Source organism: Loxodonta africana, chromosome 3 (genome assembly GCF_030014295.1).
Source record: "Loxodonta africana isolate mLoxAfr1 chromosome 3, mLoxAfr1.hap2, whole genome shotgun sequence".
Taxonomy (NCBI): domain Eukaryota; kingdom Metazoa; phylum Chordata; class Mammalia; order Proboscidea; family Elephantidae; genus Loxodonta; species Loxodonta africana.
Genome location: NC_087344.1, coordinates 79,321,506 through 79,339,714, shown reverse-complemented (window position 1 = coordinate 79,339,714; position 18,209 = coordinate 79,321,506). Strand labels below are relative to the sequence as shown.

Sequence of the window (18,209 nt, the reverse complement as noted above, 5' to 3'; positions counted from 1 at the left end):
GCGTGTGCTGGGCAAGAGCCAGAGGAACACTTGAACACAAAAGTGTGGCTTTTGTCCCCAGCTGGGACCAGGCTTAATAGTGATTGAGGGGGCGTGCTCAGGTCACACAGGAAACAGCAGTGAAGAGTGCCAGGGAAGGGCACCCCCAAGGGTTAAAGGCCACAGTCAAGTCCTAGGTGATTCCTCCCACTGTGTTTCCTCAGAGTGCCCAGGAGTACCGACAGCGAAGCCTGGTGGAGAAAGAACTGCTTTTCTTCGCTTACGATGTTTTTGGAATTCCCTTTGTTGATCCGGTGAGCCATGATGCAGGAGCCAACGGGGAGGGAGGAAAGATCAAGAAGGGTCAAGGGGTGGGTGAGTGTGGTGCACTGTGTGACTCTGGGGAGAAAATTATTGGAGGATTGAGCTAAACACGGCATCTATAAAACCCATGGGTGAGAGACAGAAAACTAAAAAGAGAATCCTGGCAGCTGGATGTATCTTAGGTTCAGAAGCCTCCCACTTTGTCTCCTGAAAGGAGTCAGGGTGATAAGTTAGATTTCTCCTGTAGACCCTAGTGTATGCACTGAGACCTAAAAGATGAAGTAGGTTAGTCATTTTTTCCTGACCTACTTGTAGGATTCATGGACTCCAGAGGAGGTGATCCCCAAGAGACTACTAGAGAAACAGAAGTGAGGACCTTGAAGACACTGCATGATTGGATCGGTCTGACGAGGCACTGGAGGGTTTCTTGGGCCCAGGCAGCTGTGAGCTCCTGGAGGGGTGGCCCAGTCTGGGAAGTTGGGGTGGGAACCCAGGGATGGCCCTGGAATACAGTCCTCAGAGGGGCTTTGCTCACAGATCAGAACGGGAAACAGCCGTACGCATCTCTCAGGAGATCGGAAACCTTATGAAGGAAATTGAGACACTTGTGGAAGAGAAGACTAAGGAGTCGGTGGATGTGAGCATGCTGGTTCGGGAAGGTGAGAGGGCATTTGGGGGCATCAGCATTAGCTAGGCAGTGCCCCAAGTAGTGAAAAGCTGACTGTGGGCCAGCCTTTGGAAGCTTCTGTGTCCTTCCTAACCCGCCAGGAGGACTTCTGCCTGGGAAGAGCACCGAGAATTGGCCTCTGGTTAGGAAATAAGATTCCTGTCCATAATAACGCTAGCTTAGTTTGCTTCAGAAACCCTGGTGGCATAGTGGTTAAGGGCTACGGCTGCTAACCAGAAGGACGGCAGTTTGAATCCGCCAGGCTCCCCTTGGAAACTGTGGGGCAGTTCTACCCTGTCCTATAGGATCGTTATGAGTAGGAATTGACTTGACAGCACTGGGTTTGGTTTTGGTTCTTGGTTTGTTTGCTTCAGGAAGTATTGATAGGACATGTTCAAAACTCATCCTGTCCCTCCACTTCTAAACTGTTCTCTTCCAACTTTCATCTTTCTTTTTGTTACCAAGACTGAAAACCATCAGGTCGTCTTTGGCTCCTTCTCCTCCCTTGCCTGTCCCTCCAGTTCATCCACCGATTATGTCTCTGCTCTGCTTTTCACCTCTCCCAACCCTTGGCCTTTTCAATTGCAACAGGTCTGCTTCAGGCCCCTGCTGTCTCCTCTCTGTACTCACCTCTCCTTGTGCAGTCTGCCCACCCCTCCCATTTGTGGTTGCTGGACCAGTTTTCCATCCTCCCTGCCTACGCCTTTAACCACAGGTTCTGCTTTTCCCCTCTTGACGCCCTCCCTTCTTGCAAACTGGACTGCTCCTTGTTCCTGAGTCTGCTTTCTGCCCACGAGTCTTTGTTCATGCTCATCTTTACACCTAATGCATGGCCTGTCACCTCTGCCCGTGAAGGCAGCTCAGATACACCCTACCAAGCCTCTCTTCATCTCCCAGCTGGCTGGGATCCCCTCCCTCTTCCTTTTGAACTTCCAAGGCACTTTATACCTCGTTAGGGCATTTGTGGTCTACCTCGTGCTGGGTATTTGTGTAATTGTTGGAGAACAGGTATTGTTTTCAAGTATCAATCCTTCTTACTGTCTAGCACAGTAAAAGCCTCAGTAAAGATGTAAGGTTGCCCCAGCACAAAGCAACACCATGAGAAACACAGGAGAAAAATGGTGGCCCTTGCCCAACAGTTGCTTAAATTAGCAGTGGTTAATTTAAGGTGAGTTGGGCAGATTGTAGGATCCACATTTTAAATAAATGAATGAACGAATGGATGGATGGATGGATGATGATGATATGATGGGGGCAAAATGTTTTGAACATTTCTCTGTGCCAGATTTGTGCTAAACTTTTGACTTGCCTTGTTCTTTACATAAAAGTAGCATCAGATTTAGGAGGTAGCTGCTATTTTACAGATGAAAAAATTAAGGTTCAGGGAGGTTAAGTAACTTGCCAAGGTCACACAGCTATTAAATAAAGGATTGGAAGTCAAACCCAGTTCTTTCTGACTCGGAAGCTCATGTTTTTTAGGAATGTCTTCATGATGTTTCCTCAGTAATTTGTGAAGGCCAAAGAGCCAGCAGCCATTCAGTTGTAGAGCTAGGACGAGGGCTTGGATTTCCTGGCTTTCAGCACTAAGCCCTTCCATTAGGACCATGTACCTCTGGAAGTGACTGAGCTAGAAGTTTCTCTGGTTAACAGGAAGCAACTGAAATTTCTATTCCTTACAGGGAGACAGTATCCGATGGAGAGCCTCTGGCTAAGCTGCTGCCCAATTTAGCCTGAGTCTTGTCATTGCTTTGCAGGTGGCTCCCTGCTCTATGAAGGAATCAGTCTCACCATGAACTCCAAGCTCCTGAATGGTTCCCAGCGGGTGGTAATAGATGGTGTAATCTCTGATGATGAGTGTCAGGAGCTGCAGAGACTGACTAATGTAAGGAAAACCCAGTGATGTTACCTTTTGCCCAAAGGGTCCAACTTCCCTCCCTACCAAGTGCCTCTTAGGTGTTGAGCATTTGCCTGCCCCTTGCTCCCATTGTCTGCCTCTTACTGGGCCCTCAGCTGCCCTGGCTAATTTCTTTCCTGTCCTTGTAGGCAGCAGCAACTGCAGGAGATGGCTACCGGGGCCAAACCTCCCCACACACCCCCAACGAAAAGTTCTATGGCGTGACTGTCTTCAAAGCCCTCAAGGTAGACTCCATGTTCTGCCTTTTAGAGCATGAAGAAGGCGAATCTGCCTGGCCCCGTAGGGGAAGAAAGGGAGGCTTAGGCTTTGAGGAGAAGTTGGAGGCAGTGGTAGGAGAGGTAACGGTGTCTGCCTGTGGATGTTCCAGTTGCCACAGAGAGAGGGTGAAGTAGGTTGAGTGAGTTTAGCGTTTGAATCCTGATTGTTAGACCAAGCGTAATAAAAAGAGTGCAAGCAAGACAAGAACTATATCCAAATTTATAAGCATGCTGTCTGAAGAATGGGCTGATTCCATGGGTTGTAATTCTGAGCAGGATGCAGTCATTCATGAAAAGAAGCATGAAGGAGAGGGGAAGGGTGATGTGATCAGGGAGCTGTGTGTGGGAAGCAGAGAGACTGCCCTCTCCGTGGGGGGACAAGGAGTGGGGCCTGATGCCTCAGTGGTCCCTGTTGATCTGGGGAGAGGCAGTCAGGGGCAGCTGACCTCTGGTCTCCTTGGCAGCTGGGACAGGAAGGGAAAGTTCCCCTTCAGAGTGCCCACCTGTACTACAACGTGACCGAGAAGGTGCGACGCATCATGGAGTCCTACTTCCGCCTGGATACACCCCTCTACTTTTCCTACTCCCACCTGGTGTGCCGCACTGCGATCGAAGGTGGGCCTCCTCACACACAGCGTCACTGAGCCCAGGCCGCACCCCAGGCAGTGTGCTAGATGCTGAGACATGGAGAACAGGATGCAGTCCCATTCACTCCAGTCAGGGAGCCAAGTATAGACAAATAACTGGCAATCCAGTGTGAGAAGTAGTAGCAGCACAGAGGAAGTTATAGTCAACCCACCTGGGGCGTCGGGAGGCTTCCGAGAGGAGGTGATTACAGTTTTGCAGGATGAACAGGAGTTTTTGGAGTGCACAGGGGGTGATGGGAGGACATTTAAGCCTTAGACCCCAACACGTTTTGGGAAGCACCCCCCACCATGCCATCACTGGCACTGCAGTGTTTCCTGAGGTGCCCCAGCACTAACATGGTTACCTTGGCCCCAGAGTCACAGGCTGAGAGGAAGGACAGTAGCCACCCAGTTCACGTGGACAACTGCATCCTGAACGCCGAGGCCCTCGTGTGCATCAAGGAGCCCCCTGCCTACACTTTCCGGGACTACAGGTGCCAGTTCTCCCTCTGAGGCCCTGTCTCCCTAGTCACCCCAGTGCCCTACATCTGACACATGCACACGCGCACACGCACACGCACACACGCACACACACTGGTTTGATACAGGTGCTCCCAGAATCCAATCCCTTGTCACCAGACCTCTTGGATAGGAAGATAGAGAACCAGGGAATCATTATATCTTAGTGTCATCAGTACGATAGTGAAGTGTGGACTTGGTACAGAAGTACCCAGAGAAAGCATGGTGGATTCTCTGGGGCAGGGTGGAGGAGAAGGAAGGTTGGGAGCTGGGCTTGTGCAGCTTCAGAGAAAGCTCTTGAGGAGGGCTGTCTTGCCAAAAAGACTGCCCTCTAGCTGCTGGCTAAGAGCACTGCAGGTGAAGGCACCAGTGCTGGGGGTCACCTGGGCAGTAGGGGGAGGACAGGCCATGCTGAGGTGCTCTCTGCCATTCCCAGTGCCATTCTTTACCTAAATGGGGACTTTGATGGAGGAAACTTTTACTTCACTGAACTAGATGCCAAGACTGTGACGGTGAGTGCCCCTCATCCTCAGCCCTGGAGACAAAAGCCTGTGTTCTAGGGCTGATGTCCCCACAGTACAGGAGGTAGAATGGGCAATTGAGCTTCCTGGTGGCCAGTCCCCCTGCCCCAACCCCCCACCAGAGGAGGAGCTTTGAGATGTGTCAGTCACTCCTCTGACTGGTCACCCTTTCTCTTTAGCTCTGGGCTTTGGGAAGCCAAGCTGAAAGGCCCCCCAGTTCTGGACCCTAGTGACCCCATACCTCTTCTGAGGGCGGTTGCAGTCTTATCCTCTGCACAGCCCCCAGTCCTTTTTTTTTTTTTTACTGCCTTAGGCGGAGGTGCAGCCCCAGTGTGGAAGGGCTGTGGGATTCTCGTCTGGCACTGAGAACCCACATGGAGTGAAGGCCGTCACCAGGGGGCAGCGCTGTGCCATTGCCCTGTGGTTCACCTTGGACCCTCGCCACAGTGAGCGGGTGAGAGTTGTGGGCTGCATGATCTGTTCCAGGAAGGCCCTTTCTGTGCTCCTCATCCTTCCCCAAACCCTTGTGCCAGTAGCTTAGACATGAAAGGAGCACTGGACCTGGAGTTCAGAGAGCCTCCCAGCTCCAACTGTGTCACCTTGGGGCACTTCCTTACCTCCATGGGCCTTCTACCCTACCTGGAAATGGGGCTCCAGGTAGGTTGGGGTGCTGAGATGGGGAGCAGTTCTGAGTTCTTGGATCCTCCTTGGGCGCCCCCTCAGCTGTCTACCCAGAGAGTAAGCCTGCTCTGAGAAGGAGATAGACTCCAGATCATTACTGTTCTCCAGGAGGTAGACAGAGTACCTGGTCCAGAGGCCGCTCTGAATAGGCAGGGGTTTGTGCTTGCAGGACAGAGTACAGGCAGACGACCTAGTGAAGATGCTCTTTAGCCCTGAAGAGATGGACCTCCCCCAGGAGCAGCCCCTGGGAGCCCAGCAGGACCCCCCTCAACCTGCAGAAGAATCTCTCTCAGGCAGTGAGTCAAGACACAAGGATGAGCTATGACAGTGCCCACGTCATGTGTGGATGAATGAGGAGACCCACGGAGATGTACTCTGTCCTGTAACCAGGACTGGCCAGCCCCTCAGGAACGTGGAGCAGTGGGTAACTGACATCTGTCCAACCGAGGGGACCTGCTCACAGCCATCTGCATGGTGCCGCTGCTCTGGGAGTGGAAGTGACAGGCCGGCCGGCCCCCTGCCGGACCTGGCTGAGGGCTCAGGATGCAGACCCAGAGCCACTCCCAGGGTGTCTGCATAGGTGGCCCCGTGACTGTGGTGCTGTATTTAAGTGTCTAGGGTAGACAACCAAAAAATAAAGGACTTGTGGTTTTTTTACTTGGTAGTTTGTTCAGAGTGTGGAAACATGCCTGTTCTCTGCAGGAGTCTCACTTGATAAAAACTAGTCCCGGCAGTGTGGAATGGCCATGTGGTTCGAGGAGGCCAGCTCAGGACCTGGCTCTGCCACCTACCGGGCAGCTTCAGGCCAGACGCTTAGCCTCAGTGCTGTCATCTGTACAATGGGGATCATAATCCTCGCTCTGCCCACCTTCTGGGGCCGTTGTGTGGCCCAGATGCAATATTAGATGTGCCAGCACTTTATAAACTGTAAAGCTCTGGATAACTGGTAGGGATTACGACTAATCCTTTTCTGGCACGGACCAGCCAGTCAGCAGTGCTCTGGCATGTGTTGGCCCCTGGTCAGCCACATGCTTCCGGCTCTGCTGCCTGACCACAGGGCCCCCGTGTCCGGCCGCACGCCTAGAGGAGGCAGAAAAGAGCAGGGCTGGAGATCCAGCTCCTCAGGCCACACCCCGTGAACTCTCTCCCCTGCTGTATTTGAGATGCTGTAGAGTAGCGAGTTTAGGAACCTATGCACTGAGCAAATTTTGCACGTTTATTTATTTATCAACCAATATTTATTTAGCAGAAGGTATGGTAGCGAACAATAGAAGCCCCCACCCCCCCCATGTTAAAACCCATTGCCTTTGAGTTGATTCCAATTCATAGTGACCCTGTAGGAGAGAGTAGAACTGTCCCATAGGGTTTCCGAGGAGCAGCTGGTGGATTCAAACTGCCAGCCTTTTGGTTAGCAGCCTTAACTCTTAACCGCTACGCTACCAGGGCTCACCCATCCTCATAGAGCTTTTATTTTAGTAGGAGAGACAGATAAAAAGTAGATGTATATGTGTGTATACATACGTGTGTATGTATCATAGAATGAAAAATGCTATAAAGAGTGCGGGTAAGAGATTGGGAATACTAAAGGGAATTGCTTCTTTATTTATGGTGAGACCTCTAACAGTGGGCAGTGGTGGTTCACTGGTAGAGTTCTTACCTTCCATGAGGAGACCAAGGTTTGATTCTTGGTCAGTACACATCCGGCACAGCCACCACCTGTCAGTGGAAGCCTACGTGTTGCTGTGATGCTGAACAGGTTTCAACGGAGCTTCCAGACCAAGATGGACTAGAAGAAGGGCCTAGTGATCTGCTTCCAAACATCAGCCAGTGAAAACCCTGTGGATAACAAGGGTTGGACCCCGCTGTGCACAGGCTGCCATGAGTCGGGTGACCCGAAGGCAGCTAACAACAACAAAGACCTTAAATAAGAACTTTACAGCAAAGACCTGGAGAAAGTGAGGGCGCAAGCCTGCAGAAGTCTTGGAAAAGAACCTTTGAGGCAGAAAATAAAGCGAGGTCCTGAGGTGGAAGGGACAGCAAGAAGGCCAGCGTGGTGGCAGGGGTTGGGCAAGACAGCCATAGATGAAGTCAGGTCTTGAGGTGGGCCTTGTCAGCCATTGTGAGGACTTGGGCTTTTACTCTGAATGAGGCAAGAATCCTTAAAAGGTATTGAGCAGAGGAGTGGCAGCATCTAACTTAATATTTTAAAAGCCTTGCTGAACAATGTATGTCAAGAATAGGCTGTGGGGACTGCCCTGACAACACAACAGAGGGTCCCCAATGGAGCAGGAGAAAAGTGGAGTGCAGAACTCAAATTCTGGTAAAAAAAAAAAAAAAAAAACTACACTTAATGATCTGACTGAGACTGGAGGGACCCCAGAAGACATGGACCCTGGACTCTCAGCCCAAAACTAAAGCCATTCCCAACTTAGACAAAGATTAGACTGGACTATAAGACATAAAATCATACATAGTCTCAAGTAGACAGATGAGACTATGTGGCAGCTCCTGTCCGGAAGTGAGATGAGAAGGCAGAGGGGTACAGGAGCTGGTTGAATGGACATGGGAAATACAGGGTGGAGGGAAGGAGTGTGCTGTCACATTGTAGGGAGAGCAACTAGGGTCACATAAAAAAGTGTGTAGAAGTTTTTGTATGAGAAACTAACTTGAACTGTAAACTTTCACTTAAAGCACAATTTAAAAAAAAAAGGCTGTGGGGCCAAGAATAGAGGCCAAGAGACCAGTGAGGAGGCTACTGCAGTAATCCAGGAGAGAAATGAAGACGGTTTGCATCAGGGTGTTGGGAGTCACGGTAGTGAAAAAGGTTGTAGAACCAACAGGAGTTGCTGATGGACTGGATGTGGGTGTGGAGTCTGAGAAAAAGAAGCATCAAGAAGGACCCCAGCTTAAGCATCTGGAAAAAATATTGCCTTTTCCTATGATGGGGAAGACAGCAGGGAGGCTAGTTGGCGGGGTATGGAAATGAGTTTGGTTTTAGACATGTTTAAGTTTGACAAGCCTATTAGACATCCACGTGGAAATATCATATAGTCAAGTATGTGAGTCTGAAGTTCAGGGAGAGGTCTAAGTAGGAGATGTAGCCTTGGGAGTCCTCAACAGCATGTAGATGGTGTTCAAAGCCGGGAGATGAAGATGAGTGCAGATACAGGAGGAGTCAAGGCAGCCTGGCGGAGTGATTGGAGGGCCAGAAGAGGGAGACCCAACAGAAGAGACTGGGACCAGCAGCCATGAGAGAAGGAAGGTGGAACAAGAGCAAGTGTACTGGAAACAGACTGAGAGCATTTCAAGGAGGAAGGGAGCGACTGTGTCAGATACTGCTCAGAGGTTGAGCAAAATGAGAACTGAGAGTCAACCTTTCGGTTTGGCAGCATGGAGGTTACTGCGAACTATGGCAAGAGATGTTTTGGTAAGGTGTGGAGGAAAGCTGGGCTGGAGTGAGTTCACATGAGAATGGAAGGAGAATAAGTGGTGATGTTGGGTCTGGACTACTCTTTTCAGGGGCTCGGCTCTAGAGGGGAGCAGAAAAAGAGCTGGAGGGAAATGTGAAGTCAAGGAAGGATTTTTCTCAAGCTGGGAGATAGTACCCGTGTTAGTGTGCCAATGGAAGTGCTCTAGTATCGCTGGCTACTACTACCTTTATCATTACTGATTTCCCACGTCCTGTCTAGTGACTCACCATACAGTGAGGGGACTCAGGAGTGTAATGGAAACAGCTGGAGCTTTACCCACATACTGAGACTCACTTCCACCACTTGGAATTATATGACCTTCAGCAACTATGCTTCCTCACAAGTCAGATGGGTTAAGAGTCCTTCCCTCCCCTGATGATTGAGAGCATTGAAGGGATGCTCAGAGAGCACCTGGCCTGGTGCAAGCAGGTGATACTCAGCTTTGCATCCAGAAAACCACGTTTCTACATTACAGGAACCAGGCCCAGAGAAGCTAAGGAACTTGCTGAATGTCACACAGCTCCTCAGTGGCAGAGCTACAGCTAGAACCCTGGCTTCTGGTCCTGTACATGAAAACACTTTACGGTGAAGTGTGACACCTCAGGGGGGTTTACACTTAGTTCTCATGTGGACGTTGGGGAGGGACCCTGGGTCTATCTCTTCTCCCTGCGTGCCTGGGAGCCACTGGGTTGGGAGGGGCCCTGGGTGGAGAAGCCACACCAGGCTAGGGAGCTGCACCCAGAGGGGAGAAGATCTGAATCCCAAAAGGCTTTGAACATTATTGAGGGAAGGCCATGAGAGTAAGAAAGGCAATTTTGGCAGAACACCCAAAACCTCAAATAACAGAGGTGGGATAAACAGAAGAGCCTCAGAGGAAGATGTGAGCATTGTTCTAGGTCACAAAGGAGCTCTGGGGGGCAGGCTGGAGGAGCCCACTGGGCACTCTGATGCCCCCAAGGCCTTAGAGCCACAGACCTGGGCCCTGAGGAGGCTGAGTGACCCCAAGCAGCACACTGCCCCTCTCAGCTTCCTCACTTGTCAACAGAGGGGGTTGCAGTCCACGGTCTCTGCCGGCCTGTGTGGCTGTGACCCTTGGCTTCTGGGTTGTGCTAAAGATATTGAGGCTCCAGAGCACAGGGACCTGACCCAGGTCCTCCTAGAAACCTGGGATGATCCCTGGATCTTCCTTACAGAGCGAGCCCCTGCAGAAGGCAGGGAGAAGGGGCCTGCCAAGGCCCAAGGTGGGAGAGGAGGGGACCTCAGCCCTTTGGGAAATGTGCTAAGTGGCCGCTATGTGCAGGGTACCCTGCCCGCCCGCTAATATCATCACAACCCTGTGAAGCAGATGTCCCCGTTAGAGGAGAGGAAATTGAGGCTGTGCAGTTCAGCCACCCCTCACCTCTAGGATGCATCTATGACTGCCCCTCTCCCCCATTCTCCCTCCCAGAAAGGCCGTGGGAGCCCACAGATCTGAGCGGGAAGCCCTCCCTGGCAATTCTTAGTTTGGGGTAAGCTGTCTCCCTCAGCAGAGGTTTTCTTATCTGCAGAGATCAGCCTACCTGGAAGGGCTGCCTCGAGGATTCAATGAATTAATATGTAAAACGCACCAGGGACAAGACACAGGGTCCTTACTGCACACACAGGAGTCCCGTGTCTTTCTGTCTCCTCTTCCCACTCTGGCTGCCCTGCTCCCCCTGAACGCAGTGCCTGTGGCAGAAGGAGAATTTGAACTCACGACTGACTTCTCTACACCTGTTCTAGACCCTGTGTGCTTTTTGGGACCCACGGGCAGTTCTGGGAAACAGGTGTGTGCATCCACAAACCCACGTGGCTCTGGTCACCTTTCCCTCAGAGGGCCCCTGGGTGCAGAACTGGAGGACCGCAGGCCAAACAGCACCCACCCCTGATCCATCAGAGAGTGGCCCGCTCCCCAGCCCCCCACCGGAGCTGCAGGCCATACCAGGGGCCCACGCCTTGGGCGGGCACACAGGGCTGCCATTGTCTGCTCTGTGCCTGGCACTCTCTCGTTTGCATAGCCACGTGAAGAATGTGAGAGAGCAAGCTGGGGACTTCTCCCTGCAGAGAGGGGCTGTGCTATGGGGGAGGGAGGCTGGCTGGGGTCCACACTGGACCCCGCCTCCCCCCAGTGCAGCCCAGGAATGGCGGTGGGCCGATGGGGACGAAGGGGGCAGCCTGGGGGCCGTTGGCAGTGGGAGCAGGGTTGTGACATTCCTCTGCACCCACACTGGGAGCCTGTGGGGCTGAACGTGAGGGGATTGCTAATGAGGTCGAGGAGAGTTAAACATTCCCCTGCTACCAAGGGCTGAACTGGGGTCTGGGAGAGAAGGGGGAGGTGGGAGTGCTAAGAAGGGGCAGCCTGAACCCCAGGAATGTGCAGAGGCTGTTGCTCCCCACCAGGCCGTCCTGGAGCTGTGAGCCAGGGCCAAGGTGCCCCAAGTCCCAGCAGGAGCTGCTAAGCTAGCCAGCAAGGGGATTAAGCATGCCAGGTCGGTACTGTCTCCTGCCTCCCTGCCAGGCCCCTTGTTGGCCAGCAGCCAGGGTGGCCTCGCCTTGAGGGGGGCCCAGATCTCCAACAGACCCCACAGTACATGTCTCCTGGTCTGACCTCTCCTGTTCCTGATACACACAGCCCCCAGGATCCCCTCTTCCCAACACCCACTCTCCAGCCCAGACTACACATCTAGCCTCAGTCCTTTCGCCACAAAGTTCTCCCTGATGCCTAACTCTTTTCTTACCTGCTGCAAACTGGAATTCCTTTTCCTTTCTGTCCTAAAGTTAGAGGACAGAAAGCCCTATGGGTCAGATCAGCCTCGAAAAAGCAATGTCCACCATCTGGGGCTGGAGCCTTGGGTGGGAATGATGAGAATTTCAGGGCATTTGTATCATTTTCTGCAAGAGGTTTCCCTGGACAGAAGGCTCTGAGGGCAAGCAGGGTCATTCCTCCCAGCCAATCCCTTCTCTATCCCTGAGGGCAGAGGCAGGGGTGCCCACCTGGGCCATGGCCCCACCTCCCACCCAAGGGGGCTGGGCCTGAGCTTTACTGGGGACCCAGTCCTAGCTTAGGCTGCTGCTGTGGGCGGGCCCCTGGCCTTTTCCAGTCCCTGGGCCTCCTCCTGCATTCTGGAGCCTGGAGCCGGAGCCGCTGCCTTGGCCGCCACTGCTACCACCTCTCCTCTGTCTCTAACCACTCACCCCTCCACTGCCGCTCTCACCCTGCCATGACCCCGGCCCTCCTAGGGACCCTGGCCCAGCTCTGAGCCCTGGGACCCCTGGGCCATGGCCAACTCGGGCCTCCAGCTCCTGGGCTACTTCCTGGCCCTGGGTGGCTGGGTGGGCATCATCGCCAGCACGGCCCTGCCACAGTGGAAGCAGTCCTCCTACGCAGGAGACGCCATCATCACCGCCGTGGGCCTCTATGAAGGGCTCTGGATGTCCTGCGCCTCCCAGAGCACAGGGCAGGTTCAGTGCAAGCTCTACGACTCACTGCTCGCCCTGGAAGGTAGGCCTCCATGGCTGGGTAGGGAGTGAGTCTCCCTGGATGGTGGGCCTCCATGGCTGGGTGGGGAGTGAGCCTCCCTGGACGGTGGGGCTCAGCCGAGAGAACATGGAATGCGGGGTGCAGGGAAGTCTGGAACCAGCTTCTCTACAGTCTGCGTCAGCTCTGTGCTCCACTCTCCAGCTCCCAACACACACTCCGCCTCCCCTCACTACTACCCCTGTGTACATTAAAAAACCCAGAACAGCCTAGAGCCATGGGCCCAGATTCCTGTTCTGCCACTCTAACCTTGAACAAGTCATTAAGCCTCTTTGTGTCCCCCTGTCCTGTCCCCATCTATAAGGGGGGTACTAAGACCTTTATAGGGCCAGGGGAGGTTTGAGTGAGAAGAGTACCTGGCACTCAGAAATGTTCAGTGAAGACCCTGTCCTCCACCTCTTCCATCCTCCATACATGGACACACACTTGGGTACACACACCTACTTACCAGTCCTGCCAGTCGGGTACCACACACACACACACACACACACACACACACACACACACACACACACACGCCTCTCTCCTCCCAGGCTGTGGAGTTGAGACTGACATTTGGCTTGTAAACAGGCCCCACTGCAGCCTCTAGCCCTGGTGTAGGGAGGGTGACCCAGCCTCATCCTGCCCAGGGCCCCGCAGGCAGGCTGCCGTCACATGCTCTGGCTGCGCTGGTCACAAGCAGACCCTCAGGCCTCCCTCAGGGACCATGGGGCCCAGGGCTGACCCAAGCACCCACAGAGAAGCAGGCACATGGCAGGTAGGTGTGCGCAACTTAAGGTTAAGAGGGGAAGATGATGAGAGTCAGATGGCTGAGGTGAGGAGTCCCTGACGGAGGGCCAAACTGGGCTGAGCTGGGCCTCAGACACCTCAGCTCTTCCTCCTGCTGAATCCACAAGGGCCCCAGGAGGAGCCGCCCCAGCTGCTTGGGAGGGGCAGGCCAGGCCCAAGAGGGAGTCCCTGGGCCAGAAAGCATCAGAAGAGAGAACTTAAACTGCTCCCCCAACCCAAACACATACACCAGCCAAATTGTCCACACATAGGAGTGAAAAATGGGGTTAATTGTGAAGGGGACTCTCACCGCCCCCCCAACACACACAGAGCCCTGTCCTCACCCTGGTTGTCACACACAGGACCCCTCACTATCTCTTCACACCTGCCAGCATGGGTCAGACTTTTGGCCCAGCTCCTGCTCAAGCCCCTCCCCTAGTGGGGCTCCTCCCACCTCAGGTCCGACCCTAGGGTGCCCCTCTTCCCATTTCTACAAAGCGGGCAGCTCACTCGGTGCCCTGCCACCCGCCCCAGGTCACATCCAGTCAGCACGAGCTCTGATGGTGGTGGCGGTGCTCCTGGGCTTCGTGGCCATGGTCCTCAGCGTGGTCGGCATGAAGTGCACGCGGGTCGGAGACAGCAACCCCATCGCCAAGGGCCGCGTGGCCATCTCTGGGGGTGTCCTCTTCCTCCTGGCAGGTGAGTGCCCCTGACTCCTTCTCCACCATCTTGGCCATGGCAGGCAGCCCCAACCCTGGATGGCCGGGGCTGGAGCTGAGCTCAGCACCCCATCCTTTGTCCTTAGGCCTCTGCACGTTGACGGCTGTCTCGTGGTATGCCACCCTGGTGACCCAGGAGTTCTTCAACCCAAGCACACCTGTCAATGCCAGGTGAGTGCCAGAGCGTGGCTTGGGCCACAGGGACAGCCTGGGCTTCCTTGCTCCCCCTCCTCTGGGGTCAGGGCCACTGGTTTTTGTCCAGCTATCACCTAAGAGCCAGACCTTCACAGGGCAGTTGGTGGAGGGAAGGGGGACAGGACCCAGGTGCTGCCATTGAGAAGCTCTCTGGAGTGGCGAGCCAGGTGGGCTGTGGCTGGGTCCTTGGAAGGGGCAGGAGACCAGTGGTGGGCACCCAGGAATAGCAGGAACTCCCCAAGAAGCTAGAGTGGTAAGGGTGAAGCACTCTGGCTCTGCGTTAAAATTCTGGTTCTGCAGGTACTGACTGTGTGGCCGGGGCCTGTTACTTAATCTTTCTGTGCCTGGTTTGGGCTTAATGAGAAGATGTGTTGAAGAACTTCACACATGCCTGGCCTGCTGGAGAGTGCTCAATAAACCTTAAAAACCCATTGCTGTCAAGTCATTCCTACTTGTAGTCGACCCTAAAGGACAGAGTAGAGCTGCCCCATAGAGTTTCCAAGGAGCACTTGGTGGATTCAAACTGCTCACCTTTTGATTAGCAGCCACAGCTCTTAACCGCTACGCCACTGGGGTTCCCAATAAGCCTTAGTAGTTATTTGTGCTGGTGGCAGCAGGGCTGGTGGCTTCCTGCAGGAGACAGCAGTTACTTCCGGTCAGAGAGAAGGATGGAGAAGTGATCAGAGCAGATCATGCAGGGCCTTGCAGCCCTAGGAAGAATGTGGTTCCTCATCCTGGGGGTCAAAGGCAGCTGGCAGTCCCCCAGTAAAGGGCGGTTGCAGAAGTCTCTGCAAGACAGCTTGGGGCCAGGGAGGCAGCAGTGGAGATGGAGGAAGAGCAAGCTGAAAGATGTTTAGGAGATTAAAATGGGCAAGACTGGTAAAACCAAGGGCATGGGGGCAGGACAGGGGGCTCTGGAAGGGCCCAGAGCTGAGGATGGAAGAGTCTCAACCCTGGCATTCCAGTGGGCCTAGATCCTGTGGTGGAGGGAGGGTGGGAAAAGACACTGGGCTGTCACTGTCAGGAGGGTTTCCTGGAGGAAACAGTTGTGGAGTGGGAGGAAAGGAGGAGCCCTCACTTGTATGAGGCTCGATCCCTGTACTGGGGACAAAGGAATCAGTTGCCCCTCTGCCCTGAAGGTGCTCCTTCCCAGGGGGCAAAAGAAGCCAGACAACGAATGAGTGACTGTGAGCAGAGTCAGTGGTCAGGGCGGGAGGCTGGAGTATTGGGGTGGGGTTTATCACTGAAAGCCCTCAAAAGGAGGTGACATTTGAACTGACCCTGAAGGTGGAGGAGCTCAGTAGGCGCTGAAAAGAGGGGATGTCCTAGGAGAAGGGGGGCCTTGTGCAAAGGCACAGAGGCGGAGACCCAGAGTGTGGTAGAGGCAGCCAGGAAGGCCAGCAGAGCCCCTTTGGAAGAGCTGAGTGCAGGCTGAGGAGTCTGGCTTTTTCCGCAGAGGGCAGTGGGGAGCCCTGCAGAGAGTTTTGTGGGCCAGACCGGAACTAAGAGGAAGAGGATGCAGGGAACTGCTCTGCTCCTCCCTGACCAGACCTCAAGCCCTTCCCAGGCGCCCTCCACAAGCCTAATGAGAAAATGGGCCCAGAGAGGGGCAAGGGCCTGCCCAAGGTGGCACAGAGCAGGGACTAGGGCTTGTCCTGGGCCTGGGTCACTGTGTGGCGTGGACATGCTGGAGCAGGGAGTTGGGGAAGGCTGAGCCTTCACCCTGACTTATCTAGAGAGACTGGGGAGGCTTGTGAGGCCTCCAGCCTTGGCTCCCCTCACTGTGTCACCCTCTGCCACTGAAGAGGTTGGGGAGGCCCTGGGCAAGAAATGGGACCCTGAGAGGACAGAGGTGAGGGAGGGCCTGGGGCATCCCTCCTTGAGTGCAGCCACACCTGACGGCTCCCTCCCTATACTTGCAGGTATGAATTTGGCCCGGCCCTGTTTGTGGGCTGGGCCTCTGCCGGCCTGGCCATCCTGGGGGGCTCCTTTCTCTGCTGCACATGCCCGGAGCCCGAGCGGTCCAACAACAGCCCACAGCCCTACCGACCCGGGCCCTCAGCTGCTGCCCGAGAGTACGTCTGAGCCCCGCCTGCCCTGGCAGCCAATCCACCCAGTGGCCCTCTTGCCCAGCACTCCAGCTGGGGCCAGTGGGGCACAGGATGTCCCCCGAGCAACTCTGGGGACCTGAACAGCTTGTCCCCCACAGAGATACCCACCCTGAGATCCAAGACCCAGGCCCAGACACATGCCGAGTGGCAGGGGCCCAGCCACATGGTGCAGGCACAGGTCAGGTCCAGGCCCTCAGACCTGCCCACACAGCCTCGTGGGCACCAGATGGACGGGCTCACACACATCAGCTCACGTGCCATCCCTTTCACCTGTCCATTTACTCACTCACTGAACAGTGTCTGCTATGTGCCAGGCCCTGAGGATACGCCAGAGGACAGGAGAGACTTTAGTGCCCAGCAACTTGTGTGGGCAAAGCACTTGGCCCCCTGACCCCCGCTGACTCCCCACAGCAGCCCATGGAGGAGGCAGTGTGGGATGGCAAACATGCCGCACTGTACACGAGGTAACAGAAGTTCAGAGAGACCAGGAGACTTGCCCGGGTCCCTCTGACTTCAGGTTTTAGAGGTCTTTCCAGTATGCCCAGCACTGCTGTGGACACCCACACAGAGGACTGGGACATACCACGTCACCCCCAGGAATGGGCCCCAGGCAGGGTAGGGCCAAGATGGGACTGAGCTGGCCAGCCCTGCTGTCTGGGCCTGAGCACCACAGTCCTTGCCTGCCCCCAGCCACTGCTGCTCACCCCACTAACCAGCTCTCTCTCTTTTGACTTTCAGACCAGTTGTTAAATTGTCTGCGTCCGCCAAGGGCCCCCTGGGTGTGTAATGTCCAGGTCCCCAACCTGGCTCTGTCCCCCTGCCACACCTAGACTGTTTGGTCCTTTGTGGAAAGAAGTCAGCATTCAGCCCCAAGTGTGTGTTGTTTGGTCTGTCCCCGCGTGGCTGGGGTGGGGCTGCCTCAGAGAGGTTGAGCTGGCCGGTAGGGCCCTTGGGCATAAAGATAGGGAGACCATGGTGGGTCGGATGGTCTTCGCAGTACATTCAAACTCAGCAGGAAAGAACTCAGGGGTTCTGCCCTCTTCCCAGGTAAGCCTCACAGCTTGGCCTTGGGCTTGGCACCAGGGACTCCATGATGGAGATCCACCATGCCTGGAGCCTGCCTCGAGGCCCAGCGTAGCACTGGGAGCAGGCTGAAGGGTACACAGCCCGCCCCAGTTACTCTGGTCTGCCTTTGGGAGGCCAGCTGAGGGAAGAGACAGTCTTTGGAGTACTCTCCAGCTAGGCACTGGGGATCAGGGTTGGTGCAGAGACATTGTGTAGGAGCTCACTAAGGGGAGAAAGGAATGGAGGAAGGACATTAGGACCTTCGGGCATCAGGACTATCCTGAGCAAGGTCTGAAGCACCAGCCCTGCCCCTGTTGCCGCCCCCACCGCTCCTCCCCAGGTCAGCTGAGGCCCAGTTACATCAGCCCTGAGACCCAAGCTGGCAGGGGAGGGCCTGAGGCTACACAGAGGCTGCACCAGAGGAGCGTCAAAGCTGGATGGGCTTTAGTTTTGAAGTCCAGGCATCACCCCCTTAGTATAGAAGGGAAAAAGGTCAGGGGGATGTGGGGAAATGAACCCAGGTCAGCCCCAAGGCCGGGGCCCTTCATCCTTAGCCTCCCCCAGCCAGAGCCTCTTGGCCTCTCCCCATATCACACATCTCTCCCATCCCAAATGTTCTCTTTGGATACTGTGTCTCTGTCTGGCCACTGCCCTGTCTCTTTCCCATCCGCACACAGCCTTCTGGAAAGAGTTGCCCATAACTGTCCTCCTCCCCGGCCCCCCACTCTCTCCTCCACCTGCTCCGTCTGGCCTCCCCCACCACCTCTCTGGTGACCGCATCCAGGGGCGTATTAACCAGTAAGCAATGTACGCCCAGGCTTACTTGTGTTTACTTA

At 54.7% G+C, this 18,209-nt stretch overlaps 2 protein-coding genes across 9 annotated transcripts in view; both read left to right on the top strand.

Annotated features, from left to right (window-relative positions):
• P3H1 (prolyl 3-hydroxylase 1) overlaps window positions 1-11,484 on the top strand; it is a 23,162-nt gene extending 11,678 nt beyond the window's left edge. For 2 of the 6 annotated variants that reach the window (XM_003415539.4, XM_023554604.2), the window contains exons 6-15: window positions 204-293; window positions 619-671; window positions 841-962; window positions 2,725-2,852; window positions 3,014-3,109; window positions 3,607-3,757; window positions 4,145-4,262; window positions 4,724-4,799; window positions 5,122-5,262; window positions 5,659-6,146. In XM_003415539.4, coding sequence (XP_003415587.1) covers window positions 204-293; window positions 619-671; window positions 841-962; window positions 2,725-2,852; window positions 3,014-3,109; window positions 3,607-3,757; window positions 4,145-4,262; window positions 4,724-4,799; window positions 5,122-5,262; window positions 5,659-5,814 — 1,131 coding nt within the window. In that variant the 3' untranslated portion in view covers window positions 5,815-6,146. Of the gene's footprint in view, window positions 1-203; window positions 294-618; window positions 672-840; window positions 963-2,724; window positions 2,853-3,013; window positions 3,110-3,606; window positions 3,758-4,144; window positions 4,263-4,723; window positions 5,466-5,658; window positions 6,147-9,434; window positions 10,765-11,377 lie in introns of those variants that run through there. The other 4 variants (XR_010321379.1, XR_010321380.1, XR_002787077.2 and 1 more) reach the window with 4 other exon arrangements.
• On the top strand, window positions 11,395-18,209 carry CLDN19 (claudin 19). 3 transcript variants are annotated; one of them, XM_023554602.2, is made up of 5 exons: window positions 11,395-11,466; window positions 12,218-12,479; window positions 13,818-13,982; window positions 14,089-14,173; window positions 16,120-16,363. In XM_023554602.2, the coding sequence occupies exons 2-5, from the start codon at window positions 12,257-12,259 to the stop codon at window positions 16,280-16,282; spliced, it is 636 nt and encodes a 211-aa protein (XP_023410370.1). In that variant the 5' UTR covers window positions 11,395-11,466; window positions 12,218-12,256; the 3' UTR covers window positions 16,283-16,363. The 3 variants fall into 3 exon arrangements, with proteins under 3 accessions (XP_023410370.1, XP_023410371.1, XP_023410368.1); XM_023554603.2 differs by lacking the exons at window positions 11,395-11,466; window positions 14,089-14,173 and having other exon boundaries at window positions 11,645-12,479; window positions 16,120-18,209; XM_023554600.2 differs by lacking the exon at window positions 11,395-11,466 and having other exon boundaries at window positions 12,417-13,982.